The 26,630-nt window shown below is 63.9% G+C and overlaps 1 protein-coding gene across 4 annotated transcripts in view; it reads left to right on the forward strand.

Annotated features, from left to right (window-relative positions):
• The window catches only part of COL5A1 (collagen type V alpha 1 chain), a 143,430-nt gene that overhangs the window by 70,298 nt on the left and 46,502 nt on the right, over nucleotides 1–26,630 (forward strand). For all 4 annotated transcript variants that reach the window (XR_012506641.1, XM_074362646.1, XM_074362647.1 and 1 more), the window contains exons 12-29: nucleotides 1,994–2,068; nucleotides 2,871–2,963; nucleotides 4,358–4,414; nucleotides 5,177–5,230; nucleotides 5,548–5,601; nucleotides 7,873–7,926; nucleotides 9,269–9,322; nucleotides 10,455–10,508; nucleotides 12,050–12,094; nucleotides 13,806–13,859; nucleotides 14,429–14,473; nucleotides 14,905–14,958; nucleotides 15,161–15,205; nucleotides 16,039–16,092; nucleotides 19,935–19,979; nucleotides 20,295–20,348; nucleotides 22,728–22,772; nucleotides 24,655–24,708. Coding sequence is in view for 3 of the 4 variants with exons in the window: in XM_074362646.1 (XP_074218747.1) it covers nucleotides 1,994–2,068; nucleotides 2,871–2,963; nucleotides 4,358–4,414; nucleotides 5,177–5,230; nucleotides 5,548–5,601; nucleotides 7,873–7,926; nucleotides 9,269–9,322; nucleotides 10,455–10,508; nucleotides 12,050–12,094; nucleotides 13,806–13,859; nucleotides 14,429–14,473; nucleotides 14,905–14,958; nucleotides 15,161–15,205; nucleotides 16,039–16,092; nucleotides 19,935–19,979; nucleotides 20,295–20,348; nucleotides 22,728–22,772; nucleotides 24,655–24,708 (990 nt within the window). In the remaining variant the exon portion in view is untranslated. The remainder of the gene's footprint in view (nucleotides 1–1,993; nucleotides 2,069–2,870; nucleotides 2,964–4,357; nucleotides 4,415–5,176; nucleotides 5,231–5,547; nucleotides 5,602–7,872; nucleotides 7,927–9,268; nucleotides 9,323–10,454; nucleotides 10,509–12,049; nucleotides 12,095–13,805; nucleotides 13,860–14,428; nucleotides 14,474–14,904; nucleotides 14,959–15,160; nucleotides 15,206–16,038; nucleotides 16,093–19,934; nucleotides 19,980–20,294; nucleotides 20,349–22,727; nucleotides 22,773–24,654; nucleotides 24,709–26,630) is intronic.

The following is a 26,630-nucleotide window of genomic DNA, read 5'->3' on the forward strand; positions in this document are numbered from 1 at the left end:
GGAAATATGGGTGCAGATGAGGGGCCCCGCAAGACTCACATCAGATTTTAAAACGTTGGAAGGCTTCGCCGGTGGCTTTCCTCCCACCAGCCACTGCTTTCTTGCAGGACTTGCTGCGTTCTCCTTGCTCGTCTTCTCACATGCCCTTGGGGATCATTCACATGTGGCTGGAACGTTCCAGTGTGAGGGTGAAATTCTTCCTGCAGCCCCTGAGGTTGAATTCCACCCCCCTCCATGGCTTAGAAAGACCAGGAGGAGGAAGTTGAAGGTGTAAACATGGATGAGGGGCCGCCCCAGGGTCTTCCTGGCTTCCACTGCTACAAACACATGCACACACATGCATGCGCCACGTGGGCACCACGTGGATGGCATCTCCCTGGGAGACATGGACCCTAAGCTTTGAATTGGGGGTCTGATTTGGGATCAACTCGGAAGCAGAGAGCCCAGCTGTGAGCAGCTGCCGGCACTGGATTTCCAAGAGGAAATCTCGGCAGCAAAAACGTTCTGGACTTTTCTTTTTTAAGCAAGTTTTATCTTCTGAGAATCTTTTCCAAAATGGCAGGCAGGGTGATTTGGCTGGTCCATAACAATTAAGAAAAAGGGGGAAACTCCTTTGACCCAGAGGGTCTGCTTCTGGGGACCCACCTAAGACAGGTGCCAAAAAGTCGTCACGGCAGTCTGCGTCCTGATGAAAACTGGGAAGGACCCAAGCGTGCGTCAGTGGAGGACGGATTAAATAAACGATGAGTCTGATGCATGGGAACCTGTCCGGCCGTTGAAGAGGACGAGCCAAGCTCATGAGCCGGCAGTGATGTGCAGCAGAGGGAAGGGGCCCACTGCAGAGCAACGTGCACAAGACGATTTCACCGAAAACAAGGCAGGCCGCCTCCCCGCCACGCACCTGCAGGCGCGCCACCGTGCTGGGTGCCGCGTGTCCGGCGCGCACGCTCCCAGCCTCCCCTGGGCGCTCTCGGAGCTTTAGGCTGGTTACCACGCACTTCACGAGAACAGGCGTCAGTCCAGGAACAGAAGTAGCTACTGAAGAAGGGGCGGGCAGGCGTTCTGCTCCGGGGTGAGCCGCCCGGGCCCTTGGCCGCCAGGCCGGGGGTCGGGAGTCGGTCTGCGTCGGGGCCGGGAGCCTCGCGGCGCGGTGGTGCCTGCGCGCTTGCTGCGAGGGCTGGACTGGCCGCCTCGGACTGGACCTGACGCGGGTCTCTCGTTGGGATGGAGCTGAACGCCACCTGCCTGCAAACAAACCTCCTCCCCGCGAGCGGGCTGGGAGTCTGCCTGCATGAGTGAAAACCTGAGTGATAAAACTTCTTTTCCATCTTTCTTTTTTTTAAATAAGCCACGTTACATCAGTTTTATCTTCACGTAGGCCTGACGAGGGCCGGAATCTGGAGAATCTGTCGAGGCGGGAGTGTCTGGGACCAGATTAGCTGGAGCTGTGGCATTGCCTGTGCACATCGGGTTCTTGGGTTGCTCGAGGGGCCTGTGTCCCGTGCGTGGTCCTCCTGGTGACTCCAGTCCCTCGTGTCTGTCCAAGCAAGTGGACCCTTCTTGCCTGGCATTGGCTCCACCCACAGAGCGGGGGCGAGTGAGGAGCCCCTCAGTGACCGCGGATGAGCCGGGCCTCTGAGCAGCCAGTGCAGGTGTCCTCGGGCTGCCTCCCCGGTTGGTGGGGTCCTGGGCAGGGATGTTCCCGGGATCGCGGACGCCCCGCCCCCCCGCCTCCTGCAGTGGGGCCTCTGCCCCCGGATCGCTGTCTCCCGCCTTTCCTACTCTCTGATTCCTCTGGATCTGGCTCAGACCTGCCTCCAGCCACAGTGAAGCCCCCACGCTGGGGTTCTGGCCATTCCATGCTCGGGTCCCGCGTGGTTCTGTGCCTGTCTGCTGTGTTTCCTGGGGGCCTTGGCCCTGACACCCCCATTTCGCACAGCCCGGTCTCCTTCCCTGTGCACTGACCCAGCTCCCTTGGCCCCTCTGTCCGCAGGGTCCCCCTGGACGCCCAGGCCTTCCTGGGGCTGATGGGCTGCCCGGCCCTCCTGGAACCATGCTCATGCTGCCTGTGAGTCCTCACTTGTGGGGGGGTGGCTGGGTGGGTGGGCTTGAGGCTCAGTGTGTGATGGGGAGTGGGGCCCTGGGCTGTTTCCAGGGGGAGCAGTCGCCTGGCCACAGACTAGCCCCAACCCAGGCCAAGCGTCTCGGAGAAGTGGGCTCCTCGGGAGTGTTCTGTTGACACGGCAGAGTGGACCCCGGGGTCAGGGTCAGGGACACCTCTGCTGGTGTCCAGAGCCGGCCTCTCTGCGAGGGAGTGGAAGCGGCTCTGGGAGACACTGTGGCATCCGCTCCGTTGTCGCTCACCCACTCTCTCCACTTGGGCCCAGGTGCCGGCAGGCGCCTCCTTGAACTTGACCTGCCCGTGACCTTGCGGGTCTGCCGAGGAGTGGGGGCACCTTCCTTACCTGGAGGGGAGTGTGTGGAGGGCTGGTCTGGACGTCGCTCCTCTGGCTGATGTCAGTGTCTCTGGGTGGCTGGGCGCAGGCGTTGGCTGGGTGCAGGCATTAGCTGGGCGCAGGCTTTTCCTTGTAACAGAGCCGTGGGGACTCGGGGCGAGACTCTGCAGATGCCAGAAACAGCCTCCCTGCCGTGGGGAGCATCTCCGGGTGGCCCCAGGGCTGACATTGGCAGCTGGAGCTGGGGCGGCTCTGTGCTGGCAGAGGCGGGCAGTCTGGGGCTGGAAGCTGCCCGAGCAGACCCTCCAAGGCTCCACTGTCACCAAAGAGGCCAGTGGGCACCGCCTCAGCCCTGGGGTCAGGCGTGGGCACCCACACCGGTGCAGCCTCGTGACCCCCGTCTTACACCCACAGTTCCGGTTCTCAGGGGGCGGCGATGCCGGTTCCAAAGGACCCCTGGTCTCAGCCCAGGAATCCCAAGCTCAAGCCATCCTCCAGCAGGCCCGGGTGAGTGGTGCCGGGTCCTGGGGGGGAGGGGGCAGGGCCCAGCCAGCCTCCAGCCGGCCTGGTGAGTGGGAGCCCCACCTGGAGGGAACATCTCTTCCCAGCTTGGGTGTGTCCCCTGTCAGGGAGTCAGGAGCCTGTGGAGGGTCCGGTCATCCGTGTGCATTTGGGGGACCCAGGAGAACACCAGCAAAGGTGGGGGAGGCTTCTCAGGGGTCCCTTGTCCACACTGAGGGCCCAGGTTCCTGTGTAAGGACACAACAGCTGCGCTGAGGGGCTCCCGGGCCCCCGGCACCTGCTGACCCCAGCTTCAGCCGTCTGCTGCCTGCCCGGCCGTGGGGATAGAGAGACAAAGCCCGCGTCCTCCTGTGACGGGCCGGGCTGAGCCCGAGCGCCTGGGAGAGAGCCTGCGGCGGGGGGGGGGGGGGGGGGTCCCGGGGCCTCGCGCCTCCTTGCGGCTCTGCTCCTGCCACTGCGCTGCTAGTGAATCGCGGGTTTCGCCGGCGAGGCCCAGACTGCTGACCGCCGGGACGAGAGCCGCTGCTGCCCGGCGGGGAGGTCGTCCTCCGTGGTCCCTGGTCTGGGCCGTATCGACGAGGCTCTGGCGCAGTGGATGGACGCTGGTGATCAGAGCACGTGGCTGATTAATCGCAGGGCAGCGGGCACTGAGTCGTTGTCCCGGAGCAAATGGGCGTGTGACCCAGTCAGCACACAAGCCCCTCGCCTCGGCCGTGTCGATCGCCGGCCGGCCCGGCCGGCCTTTGAGTCTGTGTGCGTTTCGGTGAAAGCCACGTGGGCAGTGGGCTCAAAATCTTCCAAAATTAAAATGGCATTGTGCAGGGGAGACGGGGTCACACAGCAGGAGCGGAAGAGGCCCTTTAAGAAAGCAGGTTGGTCTGCGCCGCAGGCTGGGAGCGCAGAGGCGGGAGGCGCCGGGCCAGGGTCGGGGGTCCCATGGCGCGGCGGCTGCCTCGTCTGGTGCCGACTTAGTTCACCCCTAGAGGGCTGCCAAAGACCCCCAGCCGCAGGAAGCGCCCCTTGTGGGCATGTTGTCACTCAGCGTGAGTGGCCCCAGCGCAGAAAGGGGGCTGCATTTCCAGGCCCCCCCTGTGCCGGGCGGGCTGGGGAGGAGCAAACCCGTTGGCAAGGGGCCCTGAGCACCCGTCCCCAAAGCGGGGAGGGGCACGTGCCTGGCTTCTGCTCCACCTCTGCCGTTCCTTTCGGGGTCGGCCCTCGGAGCCCCGGAGGGGCGGAGGTGATGGGTCTGGGGTCCATCTGACCTCCTCCTCTGGAGGCTCCTGTCCTCGGCCTCGTGCATCGCGCCGTCCTGCTTGGCTGGTCTCACCTGTGGGGCGGTAAACCCGCCGCTTCTCAGTGTGCCCCGTTTTCTCTTGCAGCTGGCGTTGAGGGGACCAGCTGGCCCGATGGGTCTCACCGGGAGACCTGGCCCCATGGTAAGCTGTCATGGGGGAGCGCTGGGGGTGGCATGGCGGAGTGGGGGGTGTGCCGCTCGCCATCCCCTGCCCAGTGGGCCCCCAGCCCACCCGGGACGGGGCACACACTCTTTATCTCTCTGGCACCTCAGGGTGGGAGGGCCCCTGGGTGGGTGGGGCCTGGGGGCTGTGAGTTTGCTCCCTGACCCGGGGGCTCCAAACCTCTTCTTTCGGAGCCATCGTCACCCTGTACAGTGAAGACCACGTCAGTGTGGGGCGGAGCCCGATTCCAGCCCCACCGCCTGGCCCTGCTGTACAGACCGGCACACTCGGGCCTGCCAACAGGGTCCCCGGGGCTACACGCGGCCCCTGCCCCGTTCCCCAGGGGCGGGCTTGGCCCCGTCTCCCAGGTCTGCGCCCCCCCCCCCCGCCATTGGTGCTGGTGCTGGGCGGGGATGTCCACTCACGGCCCTGGGCTGTGGCTGTGACAGAGCGTGCTCGATCCCCCCAGAGAGGAGCGAGCGCATCCCGGGCGTGGGGCCCTGCGCACACGCTGTCCGGGGCTTCCTTCAAAACTGGGAAGAGACGCGTGCCAGGAAGAGTTCCTGCTCGCCCTCGGGTTCTGTTCGAGGTGGCAGGCCGGCTGCGCGGGCTGAGTGCTCTGCTGGCTCAGGGGCTCTGCCCGCCGGGCCGTCCTGTGTCCTGCCCGCTGCCCAGCCCTCCCCCGGCCAGCCCTGCAGCCCGTGCCCGCCAAGCACTCCCTAACCAGACGTGTCTCCCCAGGGCCCTCCCGGGAGCGGAGGTCTGAAGGGCGAGCCGGGAGACATGGGGCCTCAGGTACGTCCCCCCCACTCCTCGCTGTGAAGGGCGCCTCCCGGAAGGCCGTGCCCAGAGGCTGCATTTCTTCAGGGACGTTAGTGGGGGCTGCCACCCATCAGTGCAAAGCTGGATGTGGAACAGCACTGGTGTCCACGGTCACGAGCTGGCTGCGTCCCGTCCCCGCCCTCACTCAGGGCAGCGGATGCCACGCCGTGTCCCTGGCAGCTGGGACGGCGAGCCACGGGCCGGGGGGGCCAGCATGGGGACAAGGCTTTCCTTTTTCCCTCTGAGAAACCCGGACGTGCTACTGACCTTTGCCCTCTGATTCCGGACAGGGTCCCCGAGGTGTGCAGGGTCCACCCGGCCCGGCAGGAAAGCCTGGAAGAAGGGTGAGTGTTTCGTGGCTCGGTGACGGGGCTGGGCCGTGGATGGGGCGGAATCTGCAGCGTGTGTGCCCCGCTAACGCCGCCTCGTGCAGGCCAGGCTCAGGCTAGCTGCTCCCCGCCCTTCAAAGGCCGCGTCTGTCTCCAGGGCTGGGTGGGTCCCCCGGCTGGGTCCCCCGCACCTGTCCCCAGCCTCTGTCCTGAGCCTGTGAGCTTAGTTTCACAGACGTTTTTAATTAAAGCGATTTCCCAGGCCCTTTGGGAGCAGGTGTGGAAAAGACACGGTCATCAGTGACCCGTGTTTCTTTGGGGCAACCTCGTTTCTCCAGAAATGGCTTCGGTTTGGGGGGAAATGGCTGGACTGCCGCTCAGGCCCCTGCACCTCGGTCTTAGCCTCCTGGAGCCTCCGTTTGGGATGTAATCCTAGTGGGTGGAATGGCTTGTTTCCAGGCGGCCACAGCTACTGACGGAGGGCGTGCGTTTATAACCTAATGCGAATGAGCGTGCGCCATCCAGACGTGCTCGGGAAGTCCCAGCTAATCCACAGTCAGACTAACGAGCGGAGGTTTTCAACGAGTGACGTGTTTCCACTGAGTGAGCGAGACGCTTGCCCTCGTGTTGCGTCTGCGCCTGTACGAAGCTCTGCAGGGAACGCTGGCCGCTCAGCTGCCGCCTCCTGGTCTAGCTTCAGAGCATGCAAGGCGGAACACGGGCGATTCCTCAGTGGTGACGGGGCCTCCGTCCGGGAGTCAGTCGTCCTTATGAGGGAGGCGGTGGAGTGCGCCGCCGTCAGGCACGGCTGTCTCACGTTGCCCCTCACGGCCGCAGGGCCGCAGGCTGCAGAGGGAACCGGGCAGGAGGCAGAGGGCGCGCCGGACGACCCTGGAAAGGCCACCGAGGCTGAAGCGCAGTGATTCCTGCTGGACAGCTGTTTGTCCTGGGTCTGGTCCTGAAAGGGTTTTCTTTCGCTGAGCCTTCTGTGCGGCCCTGTAGGCAGTTACTGTCCAGTTTCACTGGGAACGGCTTCTCGGCCAGCAGCAGAGCCCAGTGGCGTCAGGGCCGTGGACGCGCACGTGTCTGAGGAGCTGAGTCTCCCCCCGAGGCCCGCTGGGGGAGGGGGCGGCGGAAGGGGGCTGGGGGCCGCCCGGGGGCCGCGCTCTTCAGCTCTCTGCTCAGCGGCTGCGCGGAGCCGTCGGCGTGAGAGACGCACCCGGACGGTTTGCCCACGGGGTCGTGCCATGAAATCGGGCCGACTCTTCTGACCAAGTCCCCTGATTTCTGGAAGTGTTTGGAAATCTGAGGCGAGGCTCCCACTGGTCTGCACATGGCCTGGAGCTGCACTGCTTGGGTGCTTTTCCCGAGATGACTGTTCACCCCTGGCGGCTCTTCGTGACCTTTGCCCTGGGCGCACGGCCGTCTCCTGGGGGTCTCTCCCGTCTCTGGCTCCCGGCGCTGCCCTCACTGTCTTGGTACTTCGAGGCCTCTCTGTCTGCTGGTGTGTCCCCGGTGAGGCCTCTGTGATCGGGTGTGTGTGGCCTGGAACAGAGCGGAGCTGTCCCTCTGTCCGGCTTTGCCTGCGAGTGGACATCTGCCTGAGCCCCTGGCCCCATCCAGGTGGCCTCACGCCTGGCAGGCTCTCCCTGGTGGACCCTGCTGGGTCCAGCCCTGTCCTTCAGCCCGAGGGCCAGGCAGCTGGGGACTTGCTGCTGTGGCTGGAAATAGTCGCCATGGGAGTGGCCACCAGGCATGGAGGGTCCTGCTCACAGTCCAGACCCTGCCTTTGGGTGGCTGTGTGGCCTCCGAGACACAGGCCGCCCCTCTGGGCCTCCGTTCCCTCACCATCAGTTGGACTAACCAGATGCTCTGTCACGCCTTGTGGTCCTCCGGCCTCGCACGTGACGTCCGGCTGGTGGACGGGACACATGCTGCGTGTGATGTCAGGGATGGGCTCTCGCCTGGGTTGTAAAGCAGGGTCCCGCGGACCCACACCACCCTGGTCGCCCTCCGCCATGTGCCCATCCACATTGCACCATCACCTCCCAACACGGAGGGCGAGTGGCGTTCCCCCCGCTCCGCAGTTGAGGGCGGAGAGGCCTGGAAAGACTAGGACCGCGTGTGAGGCTCACAGCAGCCCTGGGCCCTGGACCTGGCTCCCCTGGACTGGCCGGACGCACGGGGCTGTGGAGCCCTCTGCTTGCTTTCACAGGAAGCCATGCTCAGAGGTCTCAGTGAGCTGGCCATTCCTTTGCACTGACCGTTTGCCCTGCTCTGTTTCAGGGCCGAGCCGGCAGCGACGGAGCAAGAGGGATGCCCGGGCAGACTGGCCCCAAGGTAGGCTGCTGCTGGCCACCTCCCAGTGCTGGCACCACGGTCAGCGTGGTCACTGTCGTCAACACGTGGTCACGGGACGAACATGCCGTGATGATGAGTGATGACGTGGGGAATCTGCTCTCGTCGGGGGAGGGCCTGGGGGAGGGTCAGCTTGGACCAGTCCGACGGGCACGTTGCCATGAAGACGGGGCTGGGCGAGCTTCCCGAGCGGCTCCTGTGTGCAGTGGACACGGAGCTCAGGTGTGCGCGCACGCAGAACCTGTCCGGTGCACCTGCCGGCGCCCAGCGAGACCCCGCCCCCGGCTGCCGTGCTTCTGTGTGGCCATCCCTCCGGGCCCAAGTCTGGGATGAAACATCCCCCACTCTCGGTCCACACTTCCTTCGCAGCTCTCGAAGGGCCTGTCCACGGCCACGCCCGGTGCTGGAGCCCATGGTGGGGACAGCAGTGTTCCCTGCAGGGGAGTGGGTTGGGGGGCCCCCACCTGCCAGGGGTGCACTATACCTGCTCACCTGGAAACTGGCGTGGCAGAGCCCTCTGGTGCTCCCGTGAGTCCTGAGCTGACAAGAGGCCCTGGTTTTCAGGGACCTGCGCTGGCAGAGGAGAAAATTCCTGAGTCTGTCCCCACTGATTATGGTCTTTCAATAACAAACCTACTCCAGCCTGAACTGGCCTGCTCCTGACTTCACCCCACATAGTTTGCAACATCCACAAGGCAGGACGCCGTGCCTGGGCTCCAGGAGGCAGCCTGGGGGTGGAAGGAGGGCTGGCAGAGAGCCCGAGGGCCAGTGGTGCTGGGCCACACGCCAGATGCAGACAAGCACCCACTGGGGGCAAGCAGCGCTCCAGGCCCCGAGGGCTTCATGATGAGCAAGACAGGTTGACAGCAAGCATGCACGTGTGCACACACAGACACACATGCACACACAGGCATGCACACACAGACACGTGTGGGTGCACACACTTGTGCACTCAGACGCATGCACACAGACACACGTACACACGTGCACACAGACACGTGTGTGCACACACAGACACATGCACACACAGACATGTGCACACACTCACTTAATAGCCGTCACCCGAAACACTGCGGTCTCAGGACATCCAGGCCTGCTGTCTGTGGCTCTGGGACAGAAGCCACCTCTCTGTCTGCAGCCTCTGCTGGTGTTTGGGGGAAAAGGGATGGGAATACGGACCCAAGGGCAGGGAATGTGCGATGAGGGGGTGACCAGCAGCATCACCGTGGGGCCCGGGTTCACAGATGCTGCCGGGACAGCGGCCCAAGGCGAGGCAGCTGGCTGCATGCAGCATAGGCTGAGCTGCCCTCTGTCCTCCTTGCAGGGTGACCGTGGCTTCGACGGCCTGGCTGGACTGCCCGGGGAGAAGGGCCACCGGGTGAGTGTCTCAGGTCCTGTCTGGAGGAGTTTCTCGGGTGGCCCTTCTGGGCAGCCTTAGGCTCCTGTGGGGTTGGGTCTCTGCTAAACGAGCCTCCTGGGGGTGAGACGGTGGACGTGGACCCGGGCGAGATGCCCCTAGGGGTGGAAGGTCAGCCTGGTCCGAGCTGATTTCTCACCTGCAGCCAGTGGGGTCCATCCATCGAGGGGACACGGCAAGGGATGAGGTGCCCCCTGGGGAAACCTGCCTTGTTAGGGGACCCCCCCCTCACCTTAGGAAACCCAATGACTGCCATATTGGTAGCCGCCAAGGACCTCTCACCCTCTAAAGGGGCGAAGCCAGCGGGTGGGGCGGTCCCACGTGGCCGCCCTGAGGACGGGGCCAGGGTGTGCGCTGCGGCCCGGGTGGGGCTGCCTGCTGTCTCGCCCGGTTTGTGGGGTTGCCATGGGATGCTCTGCGCAGCTCCTCGGGCATTTCCCCCCTTACCTTTGGTGGAGACGATGCCTCTTCTATGTTTCGGCACGTCCTGAACCCGGGGGCACACGTGTGTGCACACACACGCACGTGCACACACATGCGCACACACACGGGCCTGTCGACATTGTCAGCAGGGTTCAGCGGCACGTCGTGATACGCTGGGAGGTGGCTGTTGTGATTTAGCCAAAGCTGCTTCTCCGCGTTCTCAGCGGCCACGTGGAAACCAGGGGCAGCACAGGCCCCTCTCAGGGCCTGTCCGTTTCCCTGGCCGATGAGCACGTACTGAGCACCGACTGTGTGCCAGGCCTGAGGCTGCAGGGCAGTGGCCGTTTCAGGGATGGTGCCGGGCTGGGGTGCGCCCCTGTTTCAAGGAGAAGTTAGCAGGTTGGTGTCCGAGGGCGCCTGCATGTCCCCGGGTGCTGGTCTAGCAAACCCACCTGCAGAACACCTAGTCCCTGGGGGTGAGTCCTTGCAGCCATCCGTGCGCCCCATCACGCCAGCCAGCCCCGCCTCCAAAGGGTCTCTTTGGCTCCAGGAAAGCCCTGGGAGGTGGCGTTGGGGTTTTCAGTCCTGAAGGCAGAGAAAGATGAAGTGGGGGCTTGAGACCCACGCGTGCCTGCCTGGGCGGCTAACACTGACCTGCGTGGCTTCCTAGGGTGACCCCGGTCCTTCTGGCCCGCCGGGACTTCCAGGAGACGACGGAGAAAGGGTAAGTGTCTCGCAGTGTGTTGGCCACACCTGCCGCCCGACTCCTCAGTGAAAACTCCGCGAGATGCCGGGGGCAGCGACTGGCCGCCCGGGTGCGGAGAGTGGGCGGGGAAGAGGGCGCAGGGAGGGAGCCGTGGGAGTGGAGAGGCAGACGTTGACCTTGGCTATGTGCGGCGTCTGGGGGCGCTCTCCCCTGCCACGGGTCTCGGAAAGGGCGCCCCCAGCTCCAGGGGACGGGTGCCCCGGACAGCACTCGGAAGGGGGCCAGGGAGCTGCTGAGCTCATGTCCCAGGGGCTGGGCTCAGGGGCTGGGTGGGGGGAGTGAGGTGGAGACAGTCCAGAAGACGACTGCCTTTGGCCCCGGAGCTGGGGGCAGAGCGAGGGGGCGGCCGCCGTCCGAGGCCGGGGCCTGGGCTGGAGGCGGGCGCTCGGACGCGGGCGCTCGGACGCGCTCTGCCCTGAGTCCCGTTCTTCTCAGGAGCGTCTCGGTGGCGGCCGCGGGCTGAGTGCTGTCTGTAGGCTAAGTCGCAGCTGCCGCGCAGCAGAGAAGCGCGCGGCATGGCCGTTGAAGCCCCCTGCCGCTGCGCGCCCCAGCCCCACGGACAACGGGGCGCTGGGCGTGCTTTAAGGAGAGGTGTAAGCCCTGGTGACCGGGGAGGAGAAGCGGCCATCCCGACAGCTCTCGGGTGGCGTTGTCAGGGCACCATCTCCCGTCCAGGCCTCAGCAGGGTGAGGGAGGAGAGAGGGGCCCTCTAGATGGCTGTGCTCCTGGGCCCAGCGGAGGCGTGTGCGCCTGCTGCACGGGCAGGGCTCTGTGTGCACACCGCCGTTGTGTGCGTGGGGGGTGCCTGTGTGTGCATGCTCGTGCGTCTCTGTGTGTGCACACGGGCACGCGCGGCTCTGAGTGTGCGTGCGTGGGCAGTGGAGGGAGGGAGGGGCCGTGCCTTGATGGGGGATGCAGTGGATGGACAGGCAGCTCCTGGGTGGCCCGGCCAAGCCAGGGCAACACTGCCTTCTAGAGCTGGAGGGAAAAGGCTCCTCTTGGGTCGCTCCCCCAGCTGTGTCTAGGGCCCTGTGAGACATCCTGTCTACCTGTTCGCTCTCATATCAGCTGCCTGTCTGTCTGTCCGTCCATCTGTCCGTCTGTTTGTCCGTTCATCCATCCATCTGTCCGTCTGTCTATCTCCTGGTCGACCATCTGTCTCTGGCTGTCCTGTCGCCTAGCACCTCTGGTCCTGTCTCCCTGTCACTCATCTCTGTCTTTCTCTGTCAGGGAACCAGGGATTGTTTCTGCCCAGCTTCCCCCTCACCGGAGCTGTGGTTTGGGGGCTCCTGAGTGTCTGGAGCCCCCAGACCCCCCTTTCCCCCGCAGCCCCCTGAGTGGGGACATTCTGGGCTCTTCCTGCTGGCCTGGGGACGGGTCCCTCTGGACGTGCTGCGGCTGCCTCCGGCTGGGGGATCCCATGCAGATGCGGGAGAATCGTGTCTCTGCTGTCCAGGCTTTGCGGCTTGTCCCTGAATCCCTGCCTCTTTCTCCCCCAGGGTGACGACGGCGAAGCCGGGCCCCGAGGGCTGCCTGGGGAGCCCGTAAGTCTGCTGCTGAGATTCCGTTTCCTTGTTCGTGCTCGGGCCAGAATCGAGGGTTGGCTGGAGCCTATATTGGAGAGGGGCTCAGCCTTGAGACAGACAAGTCTGGGGGCCTCCTGGGGGTGAAAGGTGGACCACATGGGGAGGCAGAGGGACAACTCTGGGGCACCAGCCTGAGCCTTCGCCGGGGGGGAGCCCTGAGGCCGTACTGGGCTCCAGGGTGCAGACGTGGTGGGTGTCCAGGGTCCACGATGGCGGGTGTCCAGGGTCCACGATGGCGGGTGTCCAGGGTCCACGATGGCGGGTGTCCTGGGTCCACGATGGCGGGTGTCCAGGGTCCACCATGGCGGGTGTCCAGGGTCCACGATGGGGACTGTCCAGGGTCCACCATGGTGGGTGTCCAGAGTCCACCATGGCGGGTGTCCAGGGTCCATGATGGCGGGTGTCCAGGGTCCACCACGGTGGGTGTCCAGGGGCAGTCACAGGGCTGTCCCACCTTCTGAAGACTACACTTTGCAAAGCCAGGGTCCTCCAGCAGCGTGCCCCTGCCCGGGCGTCTGAAAGCTCTTCCCTGGGCTGACTTCTGTTTAGGGCCAGGGCAGATTTCCTCAGGACATTAATTGCTTTTCACTTACTACTTTCGAAATGTCTCATTTTGGTAACCATGTCAGTGCGTCCTACGCACCTGGAGATGTTAGTTGAGGAGGAACATTGCAGACGCTGCAGGCAGGAGAGCCGGGGTCGCACTGCACGCCCACTTGGGACTGAATTACCCCCCAGGCGTCTGATGAGCCGCTAAGGAGAAGCCATCAGCGCGGCCCTCTCCCTGACTGCGTCCAGGCGATGCCTTCGGGTTTGCTAACTCCTGAGAAACGTCTGTGTGACTAGGTGTTAAAATAACAGATGAAACATTTAAGTGGCGATGAGCAGGGGAAGGGTTTCTCTTCTGCTGGGTCCGAAAAGGTTCTGTCAAAAAAGAGCACTGGAAACCACCAGGCCTGGGTCACAGGCCCCGCCGTCCCCCGCAGGCGGGCTGGGTGGGAGGGGTCAGCAGGGGACCCCCCCGTGGCCGGCAGTGACCGCTGGGTCACCTCTCACATCTTGGGAACCGACCTGGGATGGCGCTGCCTTGGGGCTGGGCCCGCGACCCGCGCGTGTGGGCACTTCCCACATGCGTGCGCCTCCCGGCCGGGAGCAGCCACTGGGCTCCGGGCCGTCGTCGTCGTCGTCGTCTGGGAAAAGATCTGAGCTTCCAGCTCCATCTGCGCGATGCGCCCGTCAGAGCGCTAACGCCTCCTGGCTCGGTCCTCCCTGCATCCTCTGGTGTCAGAAATGCGTTGGGATCACTGTTCGGAGGGGCAGAGAAGGAGCTGGACAGGCTTCTCCCCGCAGTGACCTGGAACTGGCCTTGCCCGGGAGAGCTGCCTGCCCTGCGCTCACTCTCTCTCCCCGAGGGCCCCCGCCATCCCCTGCTGGAGCCCATCAGTTCTAGGCACCCTGCCTCCATTCTGGAGCCAAGGTGGGGAAGGGGGTGGGGTGAGGAGAGAAAGCAGGCGAGCAGGGGGCGCCGTCCACGCGCCCCGGCAGAGTCGCGTCAGCAGCGCAGGCCCTGGGGGGGGGGGGCGAGCGGGGCTGCAGGGCTTGCCGGGGGCAGCGCAGGGCTGGGATTCCTCCGCGTCTGAGCCCCCCCCCCCGCTCTTTCCTCCTGCAGGGGCCGCGTGGTCTGCTGGGGCCGAAGGGGCCCCCCGGCCCTCCTGGACCTCCTGTAAGTCCTTTGTGTGTCTGTCCGAACACCACCCTCGTGACTCCGCCACCCAGCCTGCGGCCCGCCCGGGGCCTGGACCGCGCCGACCGCTGTGCACCCCGCGAGTGCTAGCGTGAGGTGTCGCGGGGCTCTGAGGCTGGCCCGCAGGCGGGGGCCCCGCGGGCGTGAGCCCGCAGGTGGAGGCACGAGGCCAGCGGGGTTTACTGTCCTTTCCTGCGGGCTGCCAGCCTTCCCCGCACACGGCGCATGCTGTCACGAGCAGTAACCAGCATGCCCATTCTCTCCCTTGAGAGCACTTCTGGCAGCGTCTGTGAGCCTCGGAGGAGGAGGCAGAAGCCTGTGGTGCTGGCGGGGCCCTGTCCGAGGTGGCAGCTGCCCCACACGGCTCTGGGGCCTGGCCGCCCTGTGAACCCCCAGCTGCTCAGGGGTTTATCTGAGAGCAGGCCTCTCCCCTTCCCCAAAGGACGTGCTGCCTTCTGGCATTGTGGGCAGGGGCCACGCCGTGTTGAGTGGGGTTTTCCTGTTGAGCTTTGTTAATTCTCAGTCTTTCTTGTTTCAACGTCACCCAGGGTGTGACAGGAATGGACGGCCAGCCAGGCCCGAAAGGCAACGTGGTAAGTCTAGGGGTCTGGAGCCCTGGCCCCCAGCTGCATGGTGCTCAGTTTCCCCTGGGCTTGGCCCCAGCCCTGAGAGGGAGCATCAGTGCCACCAAACCCAGATGGGAAGTGGGGGAGGGTGCAGACCCCGAGCCCCGGCCCCGCGAGGTGCAGGCCCCCAGGTGTGACGGCCTGTGGTTGTGCTCACTGCGGCCGAAGCCTGCCCAGGCCAGCGCAGGCGTGCAGGGGAACACTTTCCCCGCCATGCCCAGCAAGGCTGTGAGTGTGCTCTGTGACCGCGCCCACCGGGAGAGAGGGCTCTGGGCTGGGTCTGTTAAGGACCCCGGAGACCTGGCCCGCCACGATGATCTGGGAATTTTCTGCTGAATAGAACATTTTCTGGTCGTTCCTCAGAACCCCCTTCAGTGCCTTGTTTGTGTTTCCTGTAGGGTCCCCAGGGGGAGCCCGGGCCCCCAGGACAGCAGGGTAATCCGGGTGCCCAGGTGAGTGAGTCGGGCAGGCTCCCATGTCGCAGGAGGTGCAGGTCTGTGGTCCAGTGCCCTGGGCACTGCCCCCTGCAGCCAGTCGGCCAGGAGGGGTCAGCGCCCCGATGAGGGGAGGGTTGGGGGAAGATGGATGGGTGGCAGGGAGGGGTTCTGAGTCAACCAGTTCCCTGACCTTTCCTGTCACTCTTTCCCCTCCCAGGGTCTTCCAGGCCCCCAGGGTGCAATCGGTCCTCCCGGAGAAAAGGTAGGTGGGCTGAGCTGGGCATGGGGCGCCTCCACCTGCCTGCAGGGTGCCTCCCGCCCCTGGGAGCGTGAGGCCTGGGGTGTCAGGCCTGGGGCGCTGGTCCCCACCAGCTCGTGCTGTGCATCTGTCCTGCCCCAGAGGTGGGGCTGCTCGGCTCACTGAGCAGGCACGCCAAGGGCACGTCTGTGGACCCCTCCCGTCTCCCACCTCCCGCCCTCCTTCTCTAGCTGTGTCTAGGGGTTTCAGATTCAGAGACAAGAGCAGACAGGGGTGCTCAGTTAGATCTGAACTCTGTTCTTCGTCAGAAACTCACATTGAACTGGGCGTCTCGTTTTGTTGTTCTTTGTTTCGCTTCATCTCGTTTTTGCTAAATTTGGCAGCCCTAAGTACATCCTCGTCACCCCCAAGTCCAAATGCTGAGGAGAGAACCAGACCCCGGGGGCTCTCGCAGGACGTGGGGCTCACCAGGGCACCAGGTGCCCCATTAACTCGGCACCTCAGAGGACCAGCAAAATGACTTGCCCGGGGCGGCCCTCAGTCCATCGCAGCGCCCGGGGTTTGAGAACCACTTCTGTCTTCACTTGGCGGTGGTTTTGTTCCAAAAGCAAAGCCCGAAGGCTCTGGAAATGGCAAAGGGTGGAGGCCCACGTCCTGGGGTGTCGCAGGCGGCAGGAAGCTTCACAGCCAGTGGGAGCGGGTTCCTCTGAGCATCCTTTTCAGCAAAGGCTCTTTGAGCAGGAATGATGAAGAGTAGCTCTGGGGTCATGCAGAGAGGGTGGGTAGCCGAGGGGACCCCCGCAGCGTCTGCTCACAGAGTGTCTGGTTTGTTCTAGGGTCCCCTGGGTAAGCCAGGTCTCCCAGGAATGCCCGGTGCTGACGGACCCCCGGTGAGTGCCCCTGCCCACCCACTTACACCCAGGGAAGCCGGCCAGACACCCGCCCCTTGCTCTCGAGATGCCCGCGCGCACCCGGCCCCCATCCACCCTCTGCGACCCTGTCGGTGAAGATGGCTGTGGTCGGGAGCCTGCTTGCTCAGTCATGGCTGGGTTTTGGACACGCTTCCGTGATGCATTTCAGTCACAGGGTGGTGCCTGCGTGAGGAGGCACTCGCGTCATCTGTCAGCGTTCAGCATGGGAACCAGCCTCACGCTTGTAACTACACGGGGGGCTGGGGGGGCTCCGAGCCTCCGTGTGTATCGCCAGCACCGCATGTATTTTTAGCGGTCACGCGCCGAGAAGGGGTGTGAGTCACCAGCGCGCTTGCTGTGTGTGGGCCCACAGCTGTGGCGCCAAAGCAGGTGCCGTCCCAGAAGGAGGGTGTGGGTGACGGATCCACTCTGTGGCCAAGCGGCGTGGAGGGCGGGGGCGGGAGTGACGAACGCCGGGGTGGGGGGTGCGCCCACGCATGCACTGATCTGCACCTCCGCCGCCCTCTGTGTGAGCTCCTGGCGGGTTTTTTGTCTTTCGGTTATTTTTAGAGACGCCAAGGCGATGCCAGAGAGAGGGTGACATGAGCTAAATTGATTATTTCCTCACAGCTATTTTGCTGTTTTAATAACTTGTTGAAAACTAAGCGAGAACGTTGAACGTGTCGACAGCTGACTGGTGGCTGTGTGGCCTAGGAGGGTCTGCTTCCATTTTCGTGGCTGGGAACGCTTATGCCTTGGGGGTCATGGGTCACCGGCTGTCCTGTCTTTCCATGAACTGGCAGGTGACAGTCACCCTCCTGCTTGAACTGCTGCGGGGGCCTCGGTCTCCCGGACCTTCTGGGAGCTTGGATACAAAGAGATGACTGTTGTGCAACACGTCAGCCGCCTTCTTCCACTTATATTTACACCAGTTACATTTTCTAAGTATAAAATAACGCGTCTTGTCGTGGAAAATTAGGAAATAAGAGAAACAGCAACAAGATGGAAACCAGCTCTGGTCCCATCCCGTGGGGGAGCCCTTTGAGTAGGTCATAGGGCCTCCGTGTCCCGGAGATCTGTCCCTCTTCTGCAAGACGTAGGGCCAGTGGGGTGTCTCCTGCGGGCCGTGGGGTCAGGGCTGGCGGCGCTCTGCAGGAAGGAGGGGTGCCCGCCCAGCCCCCACCTCCCTGGGATTCAGCCTGGATCCCGTCCCTGAGGTCCCTGAAGAGTCACCAGTTTCCTTTCAGAGTCTGTTGGGAAGGAGGAGCCTGGCCGCGAGCCAGTAGGTGCCCCTTACAGATTCTCCATTTCTCTTCCCCCGACTGTCACACGTACGAATCTGAGAGCTCAGAGTGAGTGTGGCCGAGCTGGGCCAACACTGAAGATGCTTACAGCAGAAGACAAAGAAGGGCCGCGGCCTGGGAGGCAGGGTGCCGGTCCTAGGGGAGTCGGGAGGGAGAGGAAGACGTGGAGTCCGCTCCCTGGGGCCGCGCAGTGTTGGTCAGCCCTAGAGAGAGGGTTTTTTCCCCTCGTGTTGGTCTGGTTTTGCTCTTTGTTTGGGCTGAAGAAAGGAAGGAGGCTAGATTTCAAGGGCTTTAAGAAGGGCAAGGGGATTCAGCGCCGCCTGGACGCTTTGGGAAGCGCCATTGAGTCATCCCGGCCCCGCACGGCAGGAGCTGGGCAACAGTCATGGTTCCCGGGAATATTACGGGGCCAGGAAGGAGCAGATTCCCACAGACAGTGAGTGACGTGAGAAAACACTCAGGACAGAATAGTAAATTCGAAATGCTCCTGCGCTGCCAGGGCGGCACGACGCGCTCCGCGAAGCCAGGCGGGCGGAGGGCCGTCCTGCCGGCGCCACCGGCGCCGCCAGCCGGGAGGTGATGGAGGGTTTTAATTTTCTCTCCACTCACCTCATCGTCTCCAGTGAACATGTATTACTTTTTTAATCAGAAAAACTTCAAATGCAAAGGATTTAAGCTGTATTATTTTTCCATTTGTCTCCCACGAACATCTATTCTTTTTTTAATCAGAAAATTATCAACTATAAATAATTGAAGCTTTATTACTTTTCCGTCATAAACCCAGGCTCATTAGCGAATCCTGGGGAAGAGCCAGCCGGCAGGCGGTAGGTGGAGGGCGGGGACACTGGCCTCTTGCGGGGGGGCGTCTTACTTGGGTCCATTTCCTTTCCGTCTTTTTCTGCTCCAGCACTGAGGCTGTGGGCGTTGTGCTCCCCACTCCCCGCAAAGTTCCTCTCCCTGTTTGTACAACTTAAATGCATCTGGAGAGGTTTGGCCTCGATTTGGCAGCAGCCGTCCGGACGGGGACTGGCCCTTCTTCTCCCCTCCCTCCCGCCACGCGGTGGTCAGGCCTGCTGTTGTCTGCACCACGCAGTGAGGACGTCCACGTGGAGGGATCAGCCCCCGGGGTGTCCCTGAGGCTTGCTCATCCCCTCCGTTCAGGAGAAAAATTCTAGGTGATGGAAACAGTATAAGAGGCCCACAGAGAGCCCACGTGGCAGAGTGGGCAGGACTCCCCTCCCTCCCGGCCGCCCTGAGTCAGGATCCTCTCCTGGGCACTGACGGGGGGTCCGCCCTGCCAGTGTGGGGTGCTGGCACCCACCATGGCCTCCTTCTGGGAAGGCAGCTGGCGGGCCACGTGTCCCCTCCAGGCGCAGGCAGCAGGCAAGCTCCGACTGGGGCCTGATTATGCTCGGGGGCTCCCTGAGGGCACCCCACCCTGCAGGGGGACTTCTCTACCCTCCCACCCGCATTGCCACTACGGGAGGCTATTTGACACGGCAGCAAATCCAGTCCACGACTAATGACTACTGAGAAGCACGCACACAAATCAGCTATTCCACTCGGTGAGACGCGGGCCTCCCCCAAGCTGCTGTGCTCTGCAGGTGGAGTCCTAGAGCTTTTGAACGATCAGGCCGAAGGGCAGCCAACCCACCCTCTCATTGTACAGTGAGGCATTAGAGGCCCAGAGAGGGCAGGTGACACACCCAAGGTCACACAGCGGGTCGGGAGCAGAGTCAGGCCACGGTCGCCGCCCTGCCGGCATCTGGCCTCTCTTTACGGGAATCCTCGGCAGAGGAGTTGTTTTCCCAGACAGCGAATGCTTATGTTTCTGCTTTTATCATCTGTGTTTGGCTCATGAACTCAAGGGCATTGAACCTAGTGACCAGACTGGGTCAGGAAGTCAGAAGAAGTCAAGTTGCTGAGAGTGGAATTGGTTGGGGCCGGGTGGATGGGGCAGTGACCAGGGGGCCGTGGCCGGTTCCCCGGGCTCAGCTCTGCGTCTGTGAGTGGGGTGTGCGTTCCCCCTTGCCCCACTTCTCTCTCCGCCTGTGTCGCCTGGGAGGGGGACTTGAAGCACCCGCACAAAGACCCGAGATGCGCTGGGGCCCGGCGGGTCTGCTCCCACCCTGGATTCGGACTTGCCGGGTGATCGTGAGCCAACAAACACCCCCTCGTCCCCGTCCCCCCACCACCCCAGGGCAGGCTGGGCCCTGGGCGGCACTGGTGCCCGGGGCGCCTAGAGCCCGTTGGTGGGTCTCTAACACGTTCCCCTCTGCCGTTGCCGGGGCCTGGCCTGGTCCCCATCTTACAGATAAAGCAGCCGAGGGTTGGGGCTGGAGGGCTCATCAGGGCCCCAGGCTGGGGGTGACCGAGGCGCTAGGGGAGGGGCGGGGAGGAGACCGGAGAGACCGGCTCAAATGCCCAGTTTTAGGAGGGGGGCTGCAGGGGGGCCGCAGGGGCAGGCTTGCTTCCTCGGTGACTGTGGGTTAACACCCGCCTTCTCTTTCCTGACAGGGGCACCCCGGCAAAGAAGGCCCTCCAGGAGAGAAGGGAAGCCAGGTGGGTGCTGGCCACAGCCTCGACCCCCGGCATCGCCGGCAGGATGGGCAGGAGCTGGGCCCCTCGGCTCCAGGACACCTCGTTCAGGAGGAGGTTCCTCCCCTGTCCTCAGTCTTCACGAGCCACCTGTGGGCCCACCTTCCCGGGGGGCTGGGCATAGCGCAGCTCCTTCTGCGGTCCGACCTGGAACGTCCACTCCGGGTGCTGGGGGCTGGCAGTTTTCTGGCTTGGGCCGGAGGGACCCAGGAATGGCCTGGATCTGACCCTGCACCGTCCACCTGAGATGTGGCTAACAACTTCCCCCTCTGGTTTCAGGGTCCTCCCGGCCCCCAAGGCCCGATCGGCTACCCTGGTCCCCGCGGAGTCAAGGTGAGATTCTCACAGCCTCGGATCTTCCTGGAAGTCAAGTTTGGGCCTGGCATGGCTCTGCCAACTTCCAGGATTTGCTCTGTGCTCCCACCTCCCTCCTGCCCAAGCTGGAGCAGCCCTGTCCTCCCAGCCCCACGCATGGGAGGTTGGGTCCCTGGACGGTGGGCCTGAGCTGTGCAGGAGGGGCCGGTGGGGCCAGGAGGGACTGCGGTGGAGCTGGGGACGCTCCCCAGGGCAGTGGGACCGCGTGGGCGATGTGACGGTGCCCGCCTGCAGGACAGAGCGGCGCCCTTCTGCCCATGCTACTTTATTGTCACCACTGGTCAAGCGTCCGCTGCTCCCCGAGTCCCTCCAAGGCAGCAGGCGAAGAGCTGGTGCCCTTTCCCGGGAAGTTGGGAACCGTTTGCTTCCTCTGGGCCGTTGCACATCCAGACGGAGAGTCTGCCCCCCCGCTCACAGCCGAGCAGACCGGGTTCTTGGAGGAGTTCGTGGGAGGTGCCCCTTTATTCGCAGTTGTGTTGAGAGGCTCCTGGAACCTCGTTAATGGGCAGAGCAGTGTCCCAAACACAGCTCTGTCTGCTCCCCCGCGCCAGCTGGGCGTGCCTTGAGCTGTGCAGCTGAGTCCTCAGTGACGCTGCTCTCGAGACGTTTACACGGAGGGGAGGTGCCCGGGGGTGCCCAGAAGCACTCTTCTGTCTCGGGCAGGGATGTTTCAGGATCTTCAACCTCCGACTTGCCACGCACAGAAAAGCCAGAGGGGGCCCTTTCCTTTATAACGACTGTAAATTGACGTGAAGGCTCACGTAAGCATGCGTGTATAAAAGCGTCTAGTTTACCCCGGGGGGTTGGCATGAGCGCAGCCGTCTGCTCCTGAACCCCCGCCTACGTGGTTTCCGGTCCTTTGTACTTTCAAGCGTTTTTGCACATCTGGGGCACGCGGCTGCCCTGCGGTGTGGAGGGCGGAAACCCAAGACCTCGGTTTTTAGTGACTTACCCCAAATTGCCCTTAAACTGACGCCTCAGTCAGGACTCAAACCCGGACTTGGTTATTCCTAACCAAGTGCCCCATCCTGACCCACGGGGCCCCGATTTCCATTTCCCCGCATTGGGATGTCCCAAGGTCAAGGACAGAAGGGCCCCGGGTCAGGAGCCTTGGCTGGCGGCCTTCCCTGATGCAGGCTTTGCCCTCCCCGCCGCCCAGAGAGCTTACAATGGCGGTGATTCAGCAGGAGGGCTGAGTACTGAGCGCCATGCGTGTTTACTTCACAAATTCCTGGAGCACAGAGAGCCTCCTGCAGCCACCATACATGGCCAAGGGCACGGCGCGGCTTCTGTGAGCTGGAGCGGTGTCAGCTCCGAGACGATGGCGGAGAATGCTCTTACCCTGTCGGTCTGATTAAAATTTGCCCATGACACGAGCAATCCCGTTAGGCAGGGAAACAGAAGGCAGAGGGAGCAGCAGGGCTGAACGCCATCTTCATTGGAGAAATAGGTTCTTGTCCCCTGTGCACTTGGAGACGTCGGCGGAGCCCGCACCCTGATGGGCCGCAGGGGCGGTGATGGGGGGAGGCAGGAAGGAGGCCCCGCCATCATCAGAGACCGAGGTCCTTGGTGAGGGAGGCCTCGGTTTCCACCACTGGAGTCCTGCCTTCTTCTGAGAAAGGAGCCCCTCTGTGCTCTGCGATTTCTCTGATCTTTAAGCATCCTCAGGGCGGCTCTGCGGGAAGCTGGGGGGTGTGCTGTCAACCCCTGCCCAGGGACTGGCGCTCTCTGGCCGGGCCAGGCGCTCGCACAGGGGTGAACCGGCTTGTCCTGCCCCGATGGTTCTCGGTCAGCAGGGAGCTGAGGCCCGTCCTGAGCAGCTGATGCAATGATGGCGGTGCTGGTGGTCAGTGCGGTGCCGTAGTAACTAACAGCACTGTGCCGTGTCGTCACATGTGAACAATAATCAGGGAGAAGGAAGGTGCTGTCAGGAGCACGTGCTGTGTGCCAGCCACCGTCCCCAGGGCCTTGCAGGTGTTCCTCTCCCACCAGCCATGACAAGAAGAGGGTGGTCATCACCCCCACTTCCCAAGTGAGCAGAAGTCTGTCAGAGGCCGCAGAACCTGTCTGCCCGACTCCAGAGCCCGAGCTCAGGCCTCGAGTCCCCAAGCCTGGGAGAGATGGGACGTTTCCCGAGGAGGGCAGCGTGTCCATGGGGGACACCCCGCACGCCCACAGAGCTCTCCCTCTGAGATCCGAGATCCGGGACACGGGGAGGGAGCTTCTCTGGGGAGACGGTTAGGCGTGGTGCTCAGCCTTCCTTGGTGCCGGGGGCCAGGCCCGTGTCTGGCAAGGCTCGCATTTATCTCTGCTGACCGTTCCTCTCTGTTTGCACAGGGGGCAGATGGCATCCGAGGTCTGAAGGGCACCAAGGGTGAGAAGGTGAGTGTCCCTCCTTCCTGCAGGGGCTGAGCCCGGAGTGGAGTTATGCCTGCTGGCCCCATGGGTGACAGCTCTCTGTTAACACCAGCTGAGGCCAGTGCCACCTCTGCTATTGAGGGGATGGGTACCACCCTGTGGGACAGACTACTCGTAGAAGTCAAGCACCGAGTGGGGGAGGACAGACGCTGGGAGCCATGGGTCTCGGGCTCTGCACCCCCCACCCGAGGCCAAGGCCCTGGCCCAGGTCAGCGTGCAGCCCCCACTCTGTGCAGAGATCAGAGGGAGAGAGGGTGCCCTTGCTCCCTCCCCACCAGCCACTCACAGGGCAGCTGGAGAACAGGTCCGTTGAGTTGTTCAGGGTTCTTCCCAGGAGAGTGGGGAGGGAGGGCCCTGAGGGCAAAGGGACCCTGGGTGCCATCAGGACCACCAGCTGTATCAGGCGTGGACCCTTCCCTGTGGAATTTGTCATAGAGTGGCCACACCGGACCAGGAGACACCAAAGCTGGACCGTCTTTGTGCCCCGGTCTCTGCTCTCCGCTGCTGCTTTATAAAAAAAGCAGGCGCTGTCTCGGTTCCCTTTGGAGGGCGTCCAGAGCAAGGCAGACCCCCCAGCCAGCTTCTGAGTGACCCTCCTTGTTCCGGGGACCCCGGAAGCACTGGGACTGAGGGCACATCCACCTTGAGCACGCTGCTTCCTAAACGGAGCCCCTTGGGGTTGGAGCCAAGCACGCTCCCTTCAGAGCAGGTGTGGTCCCCCTGGCAGGGTTATTTGCAGGCCCCTGCATCCCTGAATTCCTGTCCCACGGATCCCAGGACCTTTGTCCTGCAGAAGGTGGCTTCCCAGAGCCCCAGGCCTGCACATTGACCTCGTCATATTGTCCCTGAGCCGCAGACTGGGCTGCTGGAGGGAATACTGGTTGGGTTGCCAAGGGGACGCCTCTCAGTTTGTGGTTACTGTTCTGCCCCCAAGGGGCTGCAGAAGGCAGCCTGAGGCCGTCCCAGGGGCCAGGGGTGGGGAACCATCTCCCTGGACTTGGGCCTTGTTTTGGCCATGGCCGATGAGCTGTGGGCACTGAGCGCCATGGATGAGGACAAGGGACCTGGCGGCTGGCTGGGGAGGACCGAATTCACAGCGTCCCAGAAAGCTGCCCCGAGCTCCTGGCAGGTCCTGACGCTTCCGGCCCGGCTGGAAGAGGTCAGAGCACAGGGCCTGGAGGCTGAGAGGCTGGCACGAGCCAGGGCCCCTCCCCGGAGCCGAGCCGGCCAGTGCGAAGCCTCCGAGGGGGTCTTTCTCTGGTTTTCTGGCCGGGGAAGTCCAGCCTGGGGACACAAGTGACCGCAGGCCACTGACACTGTGAATCCCCAAATTCACAAAAAGCACAAACGTGTGCAGCTTCCCCACGGAACGTGGGACTGCGCGGCCCAGAGCCCCGGGCCGCCTGCTTGGCCCCGGCCCAGCCCGGCCAGCGGGCCGGCGGTGCCCGTCTCTTCACGCTGCGAGGCCACCACAGCAGGCTGGCTCCTCTCGGGGGCTCTTCCGTCCAGCTCCCCCTCCCCAAGCGTTCGCGCGTCATCCGTTACTGGGCGCGCGACGAGGCAAAGTTGCTCCGAGCAGCGGAGGCTGGAGGCCGGGTTCTCAGCCGCCTCCGCCCGGCCGGGCCGTGCAGAGCTTGCACTCAAGCCCGGCGAGTCCCGACGGCCAGGGCCGCGGCCCCTGCCTCCGCCGGAGCTGCAGCCGTCTGCGTCCGTCCACGCACGCCAGGGTCCACAGGAATGCGCCTCGCGAGGGCCCGGGACCGCGGGCGTGCAGAGCCCTCGGCCCAGGCCCAGCGTGTCAGGCTCTGGGTGGGGGAGCTGAGGTTCTCTCTTTGGTCCCATGTAGGGTGAAGACGGCTTTCCTGGCTTCAAAGGAGACATGGGCATCAAGGGTGACCGGGTGAGTGGGGGGGCGGGGCGGGGGGAGCTGGCTGGGGCGCGGGGCGGGGCCGGCGGGGCGGTGGGTGGGCCTGCGGGGGCGGGGCCGACGGGGGCTTGGGGACTGCGGCGTGGAAGGCCCTGCGCGGGGGCGGGGGCCACCGGGTAGCTTCCCAGAACAGAGGTGATGCCCCCTGGAGGTCCCTGGCCGCAGGTGGGCATGTTGTGAGCCGGGCGGCTGGCCTCTGGTGGTGTGCTCCTGCTAACAAAGTCAGCTGTGGTCACCTGGCCCCTCTGCCCCGTCCTTCCCTGCATGGGTGGCTCAGTGGGAGCTTTCTTTTTTCCTGGCTGCTACCCTGGTTTGTGGAGAAATTCTTTTGGCTCACAGAGGATGACTGGTGCCTGGGAGAGATGAAAGGGCTGCAGAAATGACCCACCTCCCCAGGGAGCGTGGCAGCCTGCCCAAGGCCGCTAGCTGGTCACTGGCAGGGCCACCTGGGGGCCTGGGGTCCCTGCCCAGCCCTCGGAGCGTCTGGCCCCCAAGCATCCCTCAGCTCCTGTTTCAGACCCCGCGCAGCCCCGTGCTCTGGGACCTCCTGCTGGCTTATCTGAAGTCGCAACCACCGAGTTGCTGCTTTAGTGCACATTTCTCTCGGCTCCAGAGGAGCTGCTGGGCGCTGGCGCAGGGTGGGGTGGGCCCACGCAGCAGGCACCCCGCAGGAAGCCGGTGGCGGTGTTTCCATATAAGTGGGGGGGGGTGACGCAGAACACTTGAGAAGCTGGTTGGCGGGCCAGCCGCCTGCCGCCGCGGCGCACTGGGGGTGGAGGCCAGGGAGATGGAAAGAGACTCCCGCACCGCCGGGGGTGCAGCTGTGGCGGCAGCTGCTCGCGCACCTGGACGGACGCTGGTGGCTGGAACCCGCTTGTCGCGCCGCTGCCCTGATTGTGCCCCCAGAGCAGGTCTGCGGGCGCCTTTTCGGGACATACCAGAAGCAGACACGTGGAGCTTTGTCCCACGCTGAAAAGGCAGAAGGGATCTGCGCCTCTAAATAAATAAAAGAGAGGGATCCGTGTCCCAGTTTTGTTGCTGCTAAAGGCAGCTTTTCTGGAACTTTCTCTGCGGTGAGGACGCCCACGTCTCGGGGGCCTCCTTCTGTTTGGCTGGTGAAAGCCCCTTTTATCCTTTCTTTCTGAGCACTCGATGCACACACTGGGGCCGTTTGAGGAGGGAGCCTTTTCGAAAGCCATCCCACAGTCGCTGGGGGGGCAAGTGTTCTCTGTCTCGACTTCCCCCGGAGGAGCTCCTGCCCCTCATTTCCCAAGTGCTCAGTGGAAGTGGGAAGGGCTCGTTTGTTGAACGAGAAAAGCGCCTCTTAGGGACAGAGCGCTCGACCCGCAGACAGGTCGGAGCGGAAGGGTAAGGGGCGCACGTTTCTGCTGGGGGGGTGGCACGGCTGTTCCGCAGCTGCTCCTGGAACCCAGTGACCAGAGGAGGGCTGTCAGTCGGCAGAGAGGGCAGGGGTGGGGCACGGCTGCCCCGCCCCGCCCCCAAGGCCTCCTCTCTGGGCCCGGCCTTCCCTCCTGTCACAGCGGAGGTTGACTGAGGCGGTGTTTAGGCCTTGTGAGTCTCCTGTGTGCCGTGATGCCCCGGCTGCGGCCCCACCAGGCCTCGTGGTCAGCTCTGATCCCTGCTGGGGCCTCGGGGGAGGAAGGCGGTCCCCCAGAGCACGGCAGTTCTGCTCTCCCGGGAAGTGGCCGCTCAAAGCTGCGACCGCCACCAGTGACTTCAGCCAAGAGGAGCTCGGCTTGCAGAAGGCAGTCAGGAAGAGGAGAGTGTCACCTCGAGGGCGGCAGCCGCTCAGCAGAGCCCTGGTCTTGTCGGTGACACAGTGATGCTCTGTCTGCGTGGCAGGCTAGCAGCCCTGCGCACCCAGGCCTGGGGTC

This window comes from Camelus bactrianus, chromosome 4, assembly GCF_048773025.1.
Source record: "Camelus bactrianus isolate YW-2024 breed Bactrian camel chromosome 4, ASM4877302v1, whole genome shotgun sequence".
Lineage (NCBI taxonomy): Eukaryota > Metazoa > Chordata > Mammalia > Artiodactyla > Camelidae > Camelus > Camelus bactrianus.